Source organism: Astyanax mexicanus, chromosome 2 (assembly GCF_023375975.1).
Source record: "Astyanax mexicanus isolate ESR-SI-001 chromosome 2, AstMex3_surface, whole genome shotgun sequence".
Lineage (NCBI taxonomy): Eukaryota > Metazoa > Chordata > Actinopteri > Characiformes > Acestrorhamphidae > Astyanax > Astyanax mexicanus.
In genome coordinates this window covers 31,157,252-31,174,974 of record NC_064409.1, presented here as the reverse complement: position 1 = coordinate 31,174,974, position 17,723 = coordinate 31,157,252, and the positions used below count along the sequence as shown (strand labels likewise).

Genomic DNA, 17,723 nt, shown 5'->3' with positions numbered 1-17,723 from the left:
TTGCTAATAGCTGATGACAACATAGCTAGAGTTCAAGTAGACTAGCAGTTTCCAGTTTTAGACACAGCCAAAGGTTCAAACCTCCAACCATCTAACCCTATCCCTCCACTTTGCACAATAACCATTGATTATCCTAGTTTAATTTACTTTCAATGTATTATGGCCCTTTTCTAAGCATTTAAAATAGCTAGCAGCACATTTTAGCAACTAGCTGGCTAGATGTGTCTTTCCACCTTAAACTGAACAATCTGCACAATAAGATTGTATAGCTAGCTTTAGCTCCCTACTGAGGAATTGGAGTTGGACTATAAATAATAATTGCTCAATGCTTTTTAAAAGATACATTGCCCTGAATTTAACTCAATTCCAGCTGCAAGGTTGCTGCTCCTCTGCAACACAAGAGACATGCAGTTCTTTTAGGAGCCTGCTTCTTTTTATTTATTTATTTTGACAATTGATCGGGTTCTTGAAAGTTTGGCCTATTTTTTAAGAGAAGGATTTCAAACACTTTCAATCAGGGGAAAGGTGACCCTCGAAATGGAAGGGTAGGGGTGCAAATGAGAAATGGGATTGGGCCATAATAACTTCATTTTTGCAGAACAGTGTTTATAATATTACATGTTTTTATGACAATTTATAGAAAAGGTTTATTACATTACTTATAATATCAGTTTTTATAATGCCAATTTATATTGGCTGAAGTAATCATTTAGAAATGTTTACTGTTTGTAGGCTTATGTAGGTGTTATGCATCCTTAACAATGCTGTTCAGTAAAATGGCACCACAGCTGTAGCAGAGCTGCAACTCTGACACTGCAACTCTTGATAGCACTGCACAACGAACTGCGGTTAGGACGCTACTGTTGCTTAGCAACAGTGAGACAAGCAGCCTTTGAAAAAAACACAGCATTGTGAACCCCCAAGAAACACAACATCATGATGCAGATCACCTTTAAAAAAAGGGACCAACCCACCAATCAATGAGTGTAATGTACTGTACAATTCATTTATAGAAGAAATCATTCATTTCAGACAGTAAGGCAGCAAAACACTTTAAAACCATTATTAAAGGTATGTTCATCTTTCAACTGGAGGATGATCTATGACAGCCAGAGGAATGGAACAGTCTGGTAAACAAAGCTGGTTGTAACACATAATGGCTAAGACAAGAAAAAAGCTGTGTAAAAACAACCTTCACATCCAGGCCTATCTTTGCAACTATTCGTGGTTCCAGAGAAGGACACTCCCCATCGCACGTTTGAGATAGAATCTCTAGCAGCTCTGGAATGAGAAGACATTCCAAAACTTTGAGCACGGGTGCAGGGTTTGTGCCATCTGATGTGAAAAATGGCACGTTGAACTTCATTATGAGGGTGAGTGATGGTTTATTTGAAAACCGGCGTCACTGTTCAGAAAGATCTCTCTTGGGTCAACATATTCACAATGCTGAATGAAATCTGCAGGCAGAGTCGCGATCTGTGAGTCCGATAACTCTGTTGATGTTTCAGTGAATCCTTCATTACAGCTCAGAGAACAAATATACATGGCAAGGCCTTGGAGGGTAGGAAAACATTCTTCTACGAAACAAGCTATGGCACAAGTACGATTAAACATACTGTCTGTCATTTCTTTTGCACTTCACAATGAACCATGATATACAGGCAGCGCATTGTGTAGCATAGACGACTCATCTTTCCCTACAGACAAAAATCCCAGATCATAATCATCTTTTCTATCTGTCCAGGAGAAGCAGACCCATAACTTTTCAGTCATTTTGGAGTGCTTCTGCATTTGTTGCTCACCCATCCTGCCTTCCAGCATCCCTGTCTTCACCTACCTCTTACTCTAGGCATTCTTGCCTTTTGTTACTGTCTTCTCATCCTCTCTGTCCTCACTGCTCTATCACGCTCTCCAAACACCTCCCTAGCTGCTGATCTTGGTCAGCATCTTGTTAATAGCTTGCTTGACGTGTGTGGTGGAGCTGCGGCGGCGGGTCTTGCCCTGCATGGCCCTGCGGCGCCGCACCTCACGACACAGCTCGTAGAAAGCCTCTGCCACGCCACCTCCCGTGCCCACATGGTCAGCACAGGCTGAGCACTCGTAGAAGGCACAGGCCATGTCGGCTGCGAGCCGCTCGCCCTCCTCGGTGGGCACCTGCCGGGCGTGCTCCAGGTCTGCCTTGTTACCCACCAGCACTAGAGGTGCGTGCTTGGGCCTCTTGACCTCCTCCAGTAGGCTGCGCAGCGGGGCCACTTCCTCAAAGCTGCCACGGTCTGTGATGTCGTAAACCAAGATGAAGCCGTCGCCCCAGCGCATGTGACCCTCCTTCTGCAGCAGGTCCTCCTAAAGATGGAGGGAAGATAAGAGCATCAGAGTGAGTTAGAATGAGGTCCATTTAATAAATGTGAGAGTATTCCTTTGGCCTCCTTTAAGGCCTGCCTAAAAAGTTTTTTTTGGCTTGAACTTCAATGTCCTCTATTGCTAAGTGTACATCACTATTTGTTACTTTGAATAAAAGCATTTTTCAAATGTAATGTAATGCAATTTGTTAAATAGACTGATCACCACTTAACAAGAATTGTTCTATGTATAATAAAACAGCTTTTCATAAACTATATATACTAAATTATTAGGCAGATTATCAAACAAATATGGTTATTAAAAAAGGTTTACACTGACTTTGTTGGAGTATATGTCTACTGTTCAAAGAAGATTGTTAATTTAGCACTGCTATGAGGAATTTATTGCATTTAGTGACAATTATAACCACCCCACCTCATCACCAACTCCCCAGCTGACCACAAACATACTGGATCAAGTACCATATCTTTCACACAACCCATCAAACCTCTTATACCCACTGTAAAACCTCTCACACAACCCATCAAACCTCTTTTACCCACTGTCAAACCTCTCACACAACCCATCAAACTTCTTTTACCCACTGTCAAACCTCTCACACAACCCATCAAACCTCTTATACCCACTGTAAAACCTCTCACACAACCCATCAAACTTCTTATACCCACTGTCAAACCTCTCACACAACCCATCAAACCTCTTATACCCACTGTCAAACCTCTCACACAACCCATCAATCCTCTTATACCCACTGTCAAACCTCTCACACAACTCATCAAACCTCTTATACCCAATGTCAAACCTCTCACACAACTCATCAAACCTCTTATACCCACTGTCACACCTCTCACACAACCCATCAAACCTCTTATACCCACTGACAAACCTCTCACACAACCCATCAAACCTCTTATACCCACTGTCAAACCTCTTATACCCACTGTCAAACCTCTCACACAACCCATCAAACTTCTTATACCCACTGTCAAACCTCTCACACAACCCATCAAACCTCTTATACCCACTGTCAAACCTCTCACACAACCCATCAATCCTCTTATACCCACTGTCAAACCTCTCACACAACCCATCAAACCTCTTATACCCACTGTCAAACCTCTCACACAACTCATCAAACCTCTTATACCCACTGTCACACCTCTCACACAACCCATCAAACCTCTTATACCCACTGACAAACCTCTCACACAACCCATCAAACCTCTTATACCCACTGTCAAACCTCTTATACCCACTGTCAAACCTCTTACACAACCCATCAAACCTCTCACACAACCCATCAAACCTCTTATACCCACTGTCAAACCTCTTATACCCACTGTCAAACCTCTTACACAACCCATCAAACCTCTTATACCCACTGTCAAACCTCTCACACAACCCATCAAACCTCTTATACCCACTGACAAACCTCTCACACAACCCATCAAACCTCTTATACCCACTGTCAAACCTCTCACACAACCCATCAAACCTCTTTTACCCACTGTCAAACCTCTCACACAACCCATCAAACCTCTTATACCCACTGTCAAACCTCTCACACAACCCATCACACCTCTTATACCCACTGTCAAACCTCTCACACAACCCATCACACCTCTTATACCCACTGTCAAACACCTTGCCCACACCTTCAAACCTCTTTTACCCACTGTCAAACCTCTCACACAACCCATCAAACCTCTTATACCCACTGTCAAACCTCTCACACAACCCATCAAACCTCTTATACCCACTGTCAAACCTCTCACACAACCCATCAAACCTCTTATACCCACTGACAAACCTCTCACACAACCCATCAAACCTCTTATACCCACTGTCAAACCTCTCATACCCACTGTCAAACCTCTCATACAACCCATCAAACCTCTTATACCCCCTGTCAAACCTCTCACACAACCCATCAAACCTCTTATACCCACTGTCAAACCTCTCACACAACCCATCACACCTCTTATACCCACTGTCAACCCTCTCACACAACCCATCAAACCTCATATACCCACTGTCAAACCTTTCACACAACCCATTAAACCTCTTATACCCACTGTCAAACCTCTCACACAACCCATCAAACCTCTTATACCCACTGTCAAACCTCTCACACAACCCATCACACCTCTTATACCCACTGTCAAACCTCTCACACAACCCATCAAACCTCTTATACCCACTGTCAAACCTCTCACACAACCCATCAAACTTCTAATACCCACTGTCAAACCTCTCACACAACCCATCAAACCTCATATACCCACTGTAAAACCTCTCACACAACCATCAAACCTCTTATACCCACTGTAAAACCTCTCACACAACCCATCAAACCTCTTTTACCCACTGTCAAACCTCTCACACAAGCCATCAAACTTCTTTTACCCACTGTCAGACCTCTCACACAACCCATGAAACCTCTTATACCCACTGTCAAACCTCTCACACAACCCATCACACCTCTTATACCCACTGTCAAACCTCTCACACAACCCATCAAACCTCTTATACCCACTGTCAAACCTCTTATACCCACTGTCAAACCTCTTACACAACCCATCAAACCTCTTATACCCACTGTCACACCTCTCACACAACCCATCAAACCTCTTATACCCACTGTCAAACCTCTCACACAACCCATCAAACCTCTTATACCCACTGTCAAACCTCTTATACCCACTGTCAAACCTCTTACACAACCCATCAATCCTCTTATACCCACCGTCAAACCTCTCACACAACCCATCAATCCTCTTATACCCACCGTCAAACCTCTCACACAACCCATCAAACCTCTTATACCCACTGTCAAACCTCTTGTACCCACTGTAAAACCTCTCACACAACCCATCAAACTTCTTATACCAACTGTCAAACCTCTCACACAACCCATCAAACTTCTTATACCAACTGTCAAACCTCTTACACAACCCATCAAACCTCTTATACCCACTGTCACACCTCTCACACAACCCATCAAACCTCTTATACCCACTGACAAACCTCTCACACAACCCATCAAACCTCTTATACCCACTGTCAAACCTCTTATACCCACTGTCAAACCTCTTACACAACCCATCAAACCTCTTATACCCACTGACAAACCTATCACACAACCCATCAAACCTCTTATACCCACTGTCAAACCTCTCACACAACCCATCACACCTCTTATACCCACTGTCAAACACCTTGACCACACCTTCAAACCTCTTTTACCCACTGTCAAACCTCTCACACAACCCATCAAACCTCTTATACCCACTGTCAAACCTCTCACACAACCCATCAAACCTCTTATACCCACTGACAAACCTCTCACACAACCCATCAAACCTCCTATACCCACTGACAAACCTCTCACACAACCCATCAAACCTCTTATACCCACTGTCAAACCTCTCACACAACCCATCAAACCTCTTATACCCACTGTCAAACCTCTCACACAACCCATCAAACCTCTTATACCCACTGACAAACCTCTCACACAACCCATCAAACCTCTTATACCCACTGAAAAACCTCTCACACAACCCATCAAACCTCTAATACCCACTGCCAAACCTCTTATACCCACTGTCAAACCTCTCATACAACCCATCAAACCTCTTATACCCACTGTCAAACCTCTGACACAACCCATCAAAGCTCTTATACCCACTGTCAAACCTCTCATACCCACTGTCAAACCTCTCATACAACCCATCAAACCTCTTATACCCCCTGTCAAACCTCTCACACAACCCATCAAACCTCTTATACCCACTGTCAAACCTCTTACACAACCCATCAAACCTCTTATACCCACTGTCAAACCTCTCACACAACCCATCAAACCTCTTATACCCACTGTCAAACCTCTCACACAACCCATCACACCTCTTATACCCACTGTCAAACCTCTCACACAACCCATCACACCTCTTATACCCACTGTCAAACCTCTCACTCAACCCATCAAACCTCTTATACCCACTGTCAAACCTCTCACACAACCCATCAAACCTCTTATACCCACTGTCAAACCTCTCACACAACCCATCAAACCTCTTATACCCACTGTCAAACCTCTCACACAACCCATCAAACCTCTTATACCCACTGTCAAACCTCTCACACAACCCATCAAACCTCTTATACCCACTGACAAACCTTTCACACAACCCATTAAACCTCTTATACCCACTGTCAAACCTCTCACACAACCCATCAAACCTCTTTTACCAACTGTCAAACCTCTCACACAACCCATCAAACCTCTTATACACTCTAAAAAACAGAGGTACGATATGAGTACTTTTTTGTACTCGAAGGTACACTCTTTATAATTGTACCCTCAAAGGTACAATATTGGTCTTTACGGGGTCAGATTTGTTCCCTCTGAAGTACAAAGTCATTTCTAACAGCAATAAGTACAAATTTGTACCATTTAACCAGCCAAAGGGTACATTCAGTATTCTGTATCACTGTACTAATATACAATATATATTTAAATTGCACATTTTTTATTTGAAAGCCAGACAATTTTGTATCATCAAGTTTTTGAGCCATATTTAGTTGATGATAATGTTTATAATCTTTATGATCTTTACTGCCACAAAAACCATGGGTACAAAAAAGGACTTTCACTGAAAGGTACTTTTTTGTGCCTCAATATAAGGTACAGCCCCAGCGACAAGCTTTGTACTCTTTTAAGTACAAATCTGTACTTATATTTCTTAGAGTGTACCCACTGTCAAACCTCTCACACAACCCATCACACCTCTTATACCCACTGTCAAACCTCTCACACAACCCATCAAACCTCTTATACCCACTGTCAAACCTCTCACACAACCAATCAAACCTCTTATACCCACTGTCAAACCTCTAACACAACCCATCACACCTCTTATACCCACTGTCAAACCTCTCACACAACCCATCACACCTCTGATACCCACTGTCAAACCTCTCACACAACCCATCAAACCTCTTATACCCACTGTAAAACCTCTCACACAACCCATCAAACCTCTCACTCTCAAACCTCTTACACAACCCATCAAACCTCTTATACCCACTGTCACACCTCTCACACAACCCATCAAACCTATTATACCCACTGTCAAACCTCTCACACAACCCATCAAACCTCTTATACCCACTGACAAACCTCTCACACAACCCATCAAACCTCCTATACCCACTGTCAAACCTCTCACACAAACCATCAAACCTCTTATACCCACTGTCAAACCTCTCACACAACCCATCAAACCTCTTATACCCACTGACAAACCTCTCACACAACCCATCAAACCTCCTATACCCACTGTCAAACCTCTCACACAAACCATCAAACCTCTTATACCCACTGTCAAACCTCTCACACAACCCATCACACCTCTTATACCCACTGTCAAACCTCTCACTCAACCCATCAAACCTCTTTTACCCACTGTCAAACCTCTCACACAACCCATCAAACCTCTTATACCCACTGTCAAACCTCTCACACAACCCATCAAACCTCTTATACCCACTGTCAAACCTCTCACACAACCCATCACACCTCTTATACCCACTGTCAAACCTCTCACACAACCCATCACACCTCTTATACCCACTGTCAAACCTCTCACACAACCCATCACACCTCTTATACCCACTGTCAAACCTCTCACACAACCCATCACACCTCTTATACCCACTGTCAAACCTCTCACTCAACCCATCAAACCTCTTATACCCACTGTCAAACCTCTCACACAACCCATCAAACCTCTTATACCCACTGTCAAACCTCTCACACAACCCATCAAACCTCTTATACCCACTGTCAAACCTCTCACACAACCCATCAAACCTCTTATACCCACTGTCAAACCTCTCACACAACCCATCACACCTCTTATACCCACTGTCAAACCTCTCACACAACCCATCACACCTCTTATACCCACTGTCAAACCTCTCACTCAACCCATCAAACCTCTTATACCCACTGTCAAACCTCTCACACAACCCATCAAACCTCTTATACCCACTGTCAAACCTCTCACACAACCCATCAAACCTCTTATACCCACTGTCAAACCTCTCACACAACCCATCAAACCTCTTATACCCACTGTCAAACCTCTCACACAACCCATCAAACCTCTTATACCCACTGACAAACCTTTCACACATCCCATTAAACCTCTTATACCCACTGTCAAACCTCTCACACAACCCATCAAACCTCTTTTACCAACTGTCAAACCTCTCACACAACCCATCAAACCTCTTATACCCACTGTCAAACCTCTCACACAACCCATCACACCTCTTATACCCAGTGTCAAACCTCTCACACAACCCATCAAACCTCTTATACCCACTGTCAAACCTCTCACACAACCAATCAAACCTCTTATACCCACTGTCAAACCTCTCACACAACCCATCAAACCTCTTATACCCACTGTCAAACCTCTCACACAACCCATCAAACCTCTTATACCCACTGACAAACCTCTCACACAACCCATCAAACCTCTTATACCCACTGTCAAACCTCTCATACCCACTGTCAAACCTCTCATACAACCCATCAAACCTCTTATACCCACTGTCAAACCTCTCACACAACCCATCACACCTCTTATACCCACTGTCAACCCTCTCACACAACCCATCAAACCTCATATACCCACTGTCAAACCTTTCACACAACCCATTAAACCTCTTATACCCACTGTCAAACCTCTCACACAACCCATCAAACCTCTTATACCCACTGTCAAACCTCTCACACAACCCATCACACCTCTTATACCCACTGTCAAACCTCTCACACAACCCATCAAACCTCTTATACCCACTGTCAAACCTCTCACACAACCCATCAAACTTCTAATACCCACTGTCAAACCTCTCACACAACCCATCAAACCTCATATACCCACTGTAAAACCTCTCACACAACCCATCAAACCTCTTATACCCACTGTAAAACCTCTCACACAACCCATCAAACCTCTTTTACCCACTGTCAAACCTCTCACACAACCCATCAAACTTCTTTTACCCACTGTCAGACCTCTCACACAACCCATGAAACCTCTTATACCCACTGTCAAACCTCTCACACAACCCATCACACCTCTTATACCCACTGTCAAACCTCTCACACAACCCATCAAACCTCTTATACCCACTGTCAAACCTCTTATACCCACTGTCAAACCTCTTACACAACCCATCAAACCTCTTATACCCACTGTCACACCTCTCACACAACCCATCAAACCTCTTATACCCACTGTCAAACCTCTCACACAACCCATTAAACCTCTTATACCCACTGTCAAACCTCTTATACCCACTGTCAAACCTCTTATACCCACTGTCAAACCTCTTACACAACCCATCAAACCTCTTATACCCACTGTCAAACCTCTCACACAACCCATCAATCCTCTTATACCCACTGTCAAACCTCTCACACAACCCATCACACCTCTTATACCCACTGTCAAACCTCTCACACAACCCATCAAACCTCTTATACCCACTGTCAAACCTCTTGTACCCACTGTAAAACCTCTCACACAACCCATCAAACTTCTTATACCAACTGTCAAACCTCTTACACAACCCATCAAACCTCTTATACCCACTGTCACACCTCTCACACAACCCATCAAACCTCTTATACCCACTGACAAACCTCTCACACAACCCATCAAACCTCTTATACCCACTGTCAAACCTCTTATACCCACTGTCAAACCTCTTACACAACCCATCAAACCTCTTATACCCACTGACAAACCTATCACACAACCCATCAAACCTCTTATACCCACTGTCAAACCTCTCACACAACCCATCACACCTCTTATACCCACTGTCAAACACCTTGACCACACCTTCAAACCTCTTTTACCCACTGTCAAACCTCTCACACAACCCATCAAACCTCTTATACCCACTGTCAAACCTCTCACACAACCCATCAAACCTCTTATACCCACTGACAAACCTCTCACACAACCCATCAAACCTCCTATACCCACTGACAAACCTCTCACACAACCCATCAAACCTCTTATACCCACTGTCAAACCTCTCACACAACCCATCAAACCTCTTATACCCACTGTCAAACCTCTCACACAACCCATCAAACCTCTTATACCCACTGACAAACCTCTCACACAACCCATCAAACCTCTTATACCCACTGAAAAACCTCTCACACAACCCATCAAACCTCTAATACCCACTGCCAAACCTCTTATACCCACTGTCAAACCTCTCATACAACCCATCAAACCTCTTATACCCACTGTCAAACCTCTCACACAACCCATCAAAGCTCTTATACCCACTGTCAAACCTCTCATACCCACTGTCAAACCTCTCATACAACCCATCAAACCTCTTATACCCCCTGTCAAACCTCTCACACAACCCATCAAACCTCTTATACCCACTGTCAAACCTCTTACACAACCCATCAAACCTCTTATACCCACTGTCAAACCTCTCACACAACCCATCAAACCTCTTATACCCACTGTCAAACCTCTCACACAACCCATCACACCTCTTATACCCACTGTCAAACCTCTCACACAACCCATCACACCTCTTATACCCACTGTCAAACCTCTCACACAACCCATCAAACCTCTTATACCCACTGTCAAACCTCTCACACAACCCATCAAACCTCTTATACCCACTGTCAAACCTCTCACACAACCCATCAAACCTCTTATACCCACTGTCAAACCTCTCACACAACCCATCAAACCTCTTATACCCACTGTCAAACCTCTCACACAACCCATCAAACCTCTTATACCCACTGACAAACCTTTCACACAACCCATTAAACCTCTTCTACCCACTGTCAAACCTCTCACACAACCCATCAAACCTCTTTTACCAACTGTCAAACCTCTCACACAACCCATCAAACCTCTTATACCCACTGTCAAACCTCTCACACAACCCATCACACCTCTTATACCCACTGTCAAACCTCTCACACAACCCATCAAACCTCTTATACCCACTGTCAAACCTCTCACACAACCAATCAAACCTCTTATACCCACTGTCAAACCTCTAACACAACCCATCACACCTCTTATACCCACTGTCAAACCTCTCACACAACCCATCACACCTCTGATACCCACTGTCAAACCTCTCACACAACCCATCAAACCTCTTATACCCACTGTAAAACCTCTCAAACAACCCATCAAACCTCTCACTCTCAAACCTCTTACACAACCCATCAAACCTCTTATACCCACTGTCACACCTCTCACACAACCCATCAAACCTATTATACCCACTGTCAAACCTCTCACACAACCCATCAAACCTCTTATACCCACTGACAAACCTCTCACACAACCCATCAAACCTCCTATACCCACTGTCAAACCTCTCACACAAACCATCAAACCTCTTATACCCACTGTCAAACCTCTCACACAACCCATCAAACCTCTTATACCCACTGACAAACCTCTCACACAACCCATCAAACCTCCTATACCCACTGTCAAACCTCTCACACAAACCATCAAACCTCTTATACCCACTGTCAAACCTCTCACACAAACCATCAAACCTCTTATACCCACTGTCAAACCTCTCACTCAACCCATCAAACCTCTTTTACCCACTGTCAAACCTCTCACACAACCCATCAAACCTCTTATACCCACTGTCAAACCTCTCACACAACCCATCACACCTCTTATACCCACTGTCAAACCTCTCACACAACCCATCAAACCTCTTATACCCACTGTCAAACCTCTCACACAACCCATCACACCTCTTATACCCACTGTCAAACCTCTCACACAACCCATCACACCTCTTATACCCACTGTCAAACCTCTCACTCAACCCATCAAACCTCTTATACCCACTGTCAAACCTCTCACACAACCCATCAAACCTCTTATACCCACTGTCAAACCTCTCACACAACCCATCAAACCTCTTATACCCACTGTCAAACCTCTCACACAACCCATCAAACCTCTTATACCCACTGTCAAACCTCTCACACAACCCATCACACCTCTTATACCCACTGTCAAACCTCTCACACAACCCATCACACCTCTTATACCCACTGTCAAACCTCTCACTCAACCCATCAAACCTCTTATACCCACTGTCAAACCTCTCACACAACCCATCAAACCTCTTATACCCACTGTCAAACCTCTCACACAACCCATCAAACCTCTTATACCCACTGTCAAACCTCTCACACAACCCATCAAACCTCTTATACCCACTGTCAAACCTCTCACACAACCCATCAAACCTCTTATACCCACTGACAAACCTTTCACACAACCCATTAAACCTCTTATACCCACTGTCAAACCTCTCACACAACCCATCAAACCTCTTTTACCAACTGTCAAACCTCTCACACAACCCATCAAACCTCTTATACCCACTGTCAAACCTCTCACACAACCCATCACACCTCTTATACCCACTGTCAAACCTCTCACACAACCCATCAAACCTCTTATACCCACTGTCAAACCTCTCACACAACCAATCAAACCTCTTATACCCACTGTCAAACCTCTAACACAACCCATCACACCTCTTATACCCACTGTCAAACCTCTCACACAACCCATCACACCTCTGATACCCACTGTCAAACCTCTCACAAAACCCATCAAACCTCTTATACCCACTGTAAAACCTCTCACACAACCCATCAAACCTCTCACTCTCAAACCTCTTACACAACCCATCAAACCTCTTATACCCACTGTCACACCTCTCACACAACCCATCAAACCTATTATACCCACTGTCAAACCTCTCACACAACCCATCAAACCTCTTATACCCACTGACAAACCTCTCACACAACCCATCAAACCTCCTATACCCACTGTCAAACCTCTCACACAAACCATCAAACCTCTTATACCCACTGTCAAACCTCTCACACAACCCATCAAACCTCTTATACCCACTGACAAACCTCTCACACAACCCATCAAACCTCCTATACCCACTGTCAAACCTCTCACACAAACCATCAAACCTCTTATACCCACTGTCAAACCTCTCACACAACCCATCACACCTCTTATACCCACTGTCAAACCTCTCACTCAACCCATCAAACCTCTTTTACCCACTGTCAAACCTCTCACACAACCCATCAAACCTCTTATACCCACTGTCAAACCTCTCACACAACCCATCAAACCTCTTATACCCACTGTCAAACCTCTCACACAACCCATCAAACTTTTAATACCCACTGTCAAACCTCTCACATAACCCATCAAACCTCTTATACCCACTGTAAAACCTTTCACACAACCCATCAAACCTATTATACCCACTGTCAAACCTCTCACACAACCCATGAAACCTCATACACCCACTGTAAAACCTCTCACACAACCCATCAAACTTCTAATACCCACTGTCAAACCTCTCACACAACCCATCAAACCTCTTATACCCACTGTCAAACCTCTCACACAACCCATCAAACCTCTTATACCCACTGTCAAACCTCTTATACCCACTGTAAAACCTCTCACACAACCCATCAAACTTCTTATACCCACTGTCAAACCTCTTACACAACCCATCAAACCTCTTATACCCACTGTCAAACCTTTCACACAACCCATCAAACCTCTTATACCCACTGTCAAACCTCTCACACAACCCATCAAACCTCTTATACCCACTGTCAAACCTCTCACACAACCCATCACACCTCTTATACCCACTGTCAAACCTCTCACACAACCCATCAAACCTCTTATACCCACTATCAAACCTCTCACACAACCCATCACACCTCTTATACCCACTGTCAAACCTCTCACACAACCCATCAAACCTCTTATACCCACTGTCAAACACCTTGCCCACACCTTCAAACCTCTTTTACCCACTGTCAAACCTCTCACACAACCCATCAAACCTCTTATACCCGCTGTCAAACCTCTCACACAACCCATCACACCTCTTATACCCACTGTCAAACCTCTCACACAACCCATCAAACCTCTTATACCCACTGTCAAACCTCTCACACAACCCATCAAACCTCTTATACCCACTGTCAAACCTCTCACACAACCCATCAAACCTCTTATACCCACTGTCAAACCTCTTATACCCACTGTAAAACCTCTCACACAACCCATCAAACCTCTTATACCCACTGTCAAACCTTTCACACAACCCATCACACCTCTTATACCCACTGTCAAACCTCTCACACAACCCATCAAACCTCTTTTACCCACTGTAAAACCTTTCACACAACCCATCAAACCTCTTATACCCACTGTCAAACCTCTCACACAACCCATCAAACCTCTTATACCCACTGTCAAACACCTTGCCCACACCTTCAAACCTCTTTTACCCACTGTCAAACCTCTCACACAACCCATCAAACCTCTTATACCCACTGTCAAACCTCTCACACAACCCATCACACCTCTTATACCCACTGTCAAACCTCTCACACAACCCATCACACCTCTGATACCCACTGTCAAACCTCTCACACAACCCATCAAACCTCTTATACCCACTGTAAAACCTCTCACACAACCCATCAAACCTCTTATACCCACTGTCAAACCTCTTACACAACCCATCAAACCTCTTATACCCACTGTCACACCTCTCACACAACCCATCAAACCTATTATACCTACTGTCAAACCTCTCACACAACCCATCAAACCTCTTATACCCACTGTCAAACCTCTCACACAACCCATCAAACCTCTTATACCCACTGACAAAGCTCTCACACAACCCATCAAACCTCCTATACCCACTGTCAAACCTCTCACACAACCCATCAAACCTCTTATACCCACTGTCAAACCTCTCACACAACCCATCAAACCTCTTATACCCACTGTCAAACCTCTCACACAACCCATCAAACCTCATATACCCACTGTAAAACCTCTCACACAACCCATCAAACTTCTAATACCCACTGTCAAACCTCTCACACAACCCATCAAACCTCTTATACCCACTGTCAAACCTCTCACACAACCCATCAAACCTCTTATACACACTGTCAAACCTCTTATACCCACTGTAAAACCTCTCACACAACCCATCAAACTTCTTATACCCACTGTCAAACCTCTTACACAACCCATCAAACCTCTTATACCCACTGTCACACCTCTCACACAACCCATCAAACCTCTTATACCCACTGTCAAACCTCTTACACAACCCATCAAACCTCTTATACCCACTGTCAAACCTCTCACACAACCCATCAAACCTCTTATACCCACTGTAAAACCTCTCACACAACCCATCAAACTTCTTATACCCACTGTCAAACCTCTTACACAACCCATCAAACCTCTTATACCCACTGTCAAACCTTTCACACAACCCATCAAACCTCTTATACCCACTGTCAAACCTCTCGCACAACCCATCAAACCTCTTATACCCACTGTCAAACCTCTCACACAACCCATCACACCTCTTATACCCACTGTCAAACCTCTCACACAACCCATCAAACCTCTTATACCCACTATCAAACCTCTCACACAACCCATCACACCTCTTATACCCACTGTCAAACCTCTCACACAACCCATCAAACCTCTTATACCCACTGTCAAACACCTTGCCCACACCTTCAAACCTCTTTTACCCACTGTCAAACCTCTCACACAACCCATCAAACCTCTTATACCCGCTGTCAAACCTCTCACACAACCCATCACACCTCTTATACCCACTGTCAAACCTCTCACACAACCCATCAAACCTCTTATACCCACTGTCAAACCTCTCACACAACCCATCAAACCTCTTATACCCACTGTCAAACCTCTCACACAACCCATCAAACCTCTTATACCCACTGTCAAACCTCTTATACCCACTGTAAAACCTCTCACACAACCCATCAAACCTCTTATACCCACTGTCAAACCTTTCACACAACCCATCACACCTCTTATACCCACTGTCAAACCTCTCACACAACCCATCAAACCTCTTTTACCCACTGTAAAACCTTTCACACAACCCATCAAACCTCTTATACCCACTGTCAAACCTCTCACACAACCCATCAAACCTCTTATACCCACTGTCAAACACCTTGCCCACACCTTCAAACCTCTTTTACCCACTGTCAAACCTCTCACACAACCCATCAAACCTCTTATACCCACTGTCAAACCTCTCACACAACCCATCACACCTCTTATACCCACTGTCAAACCTCTCACACAACCCATCACACCTCTGATACCCACTGTCAAACCTCTCACACAACCCATCACACCTCTTATACCTACTGTCAAACACCTTGCCCACACCTTCAAACCTCTTTTACCCACTGTCAAACCTCTCACACAACCCATCAAACCTCTTATACCCACTGTCAAACCTCTCACACAACCCATCACACCTCTTATACCCACTGTCAAACCTCTCACACAACCCATCACACCTCTGATACCCACTGTCAAACCTCTCACACAACCCATCAAACCTCTTTTACCCACTGTAAAACCTTTCACACAACCCATCAAACCTCTTATACCCACTGTCAAACCTCTCACACAACCCATCAAACCTCTTATATCCACTGTCAAACCTCTCACACAACCCATCACACCTCTTATACCCACTGTCAAACCTCTCACACAACCCATTAAACCTCTTATACCCACTGTCAAACCTCTCACACAACCCATCAAACCTCATATACCCACTGTAAAACCTCTCACACAACCCATCAAACTTCTAATACCCACTGTCAAACCTCTCACACAACCCATCAAACCTCTTATACCCACTGTCAAACCTCTCACACAACCATCAAACCTCTTATACCCACTGTCAAACCTCTTATACCCACTGTAAAACCTCTCACACAACCCATCAAACTTCTTATACCCACTGTCAAACCTCTTACACAACCCATCAAACCTCTTATACCCACTGTCACACCTCTCACACAACCCATCAAACCTCTTATACCCACTGTCAAACCTCTTACACAACCCATCAAACCTCTTATACCCACTGTCAAACCTTTCACACAACCCATTAAACCTCTTATACCCACTGTCAAACCTCTCACACAACCCATCAAACCTCTTTTACCCACTGTCAAACCTCTCACACAACCCATCAAACCTCTTATACCCACTGTCAAACCTCTCACACAACCCATCAAACCTCTTATACCCACTGTCAAACCTCACACAACCCATCAAACCTCTTATACCCACTGTCAAACCTCTCAT

General features: G+C 44.2%; 1 protein-coding gene across 1 annotated transcript in view; it reads right to left on the bottom strand.

The window, feature by feature from the left end:
• Positions 1-857: 857 nt before the first annotated feature.
• rerg (RAS-like, estrogen-regulated, growth inhibitor) overlaps positions 858-17,723 on the bottom strand; it is a 108,737-nt gene continuing 91,871 nt past the window's right edge. Inside the window, exon 5 of the mRNA XM_015607512.3 lies at positions 858-2,343. Within this exon, the coding sequence (XP_015462998.2) occupies positions 1,924-2,343 (420 nt within the window). The 3' untranslated portion in view covers positions 858-1,923. The remainder of the gene's footprint in view (positions 2,344-17,723) is intronic.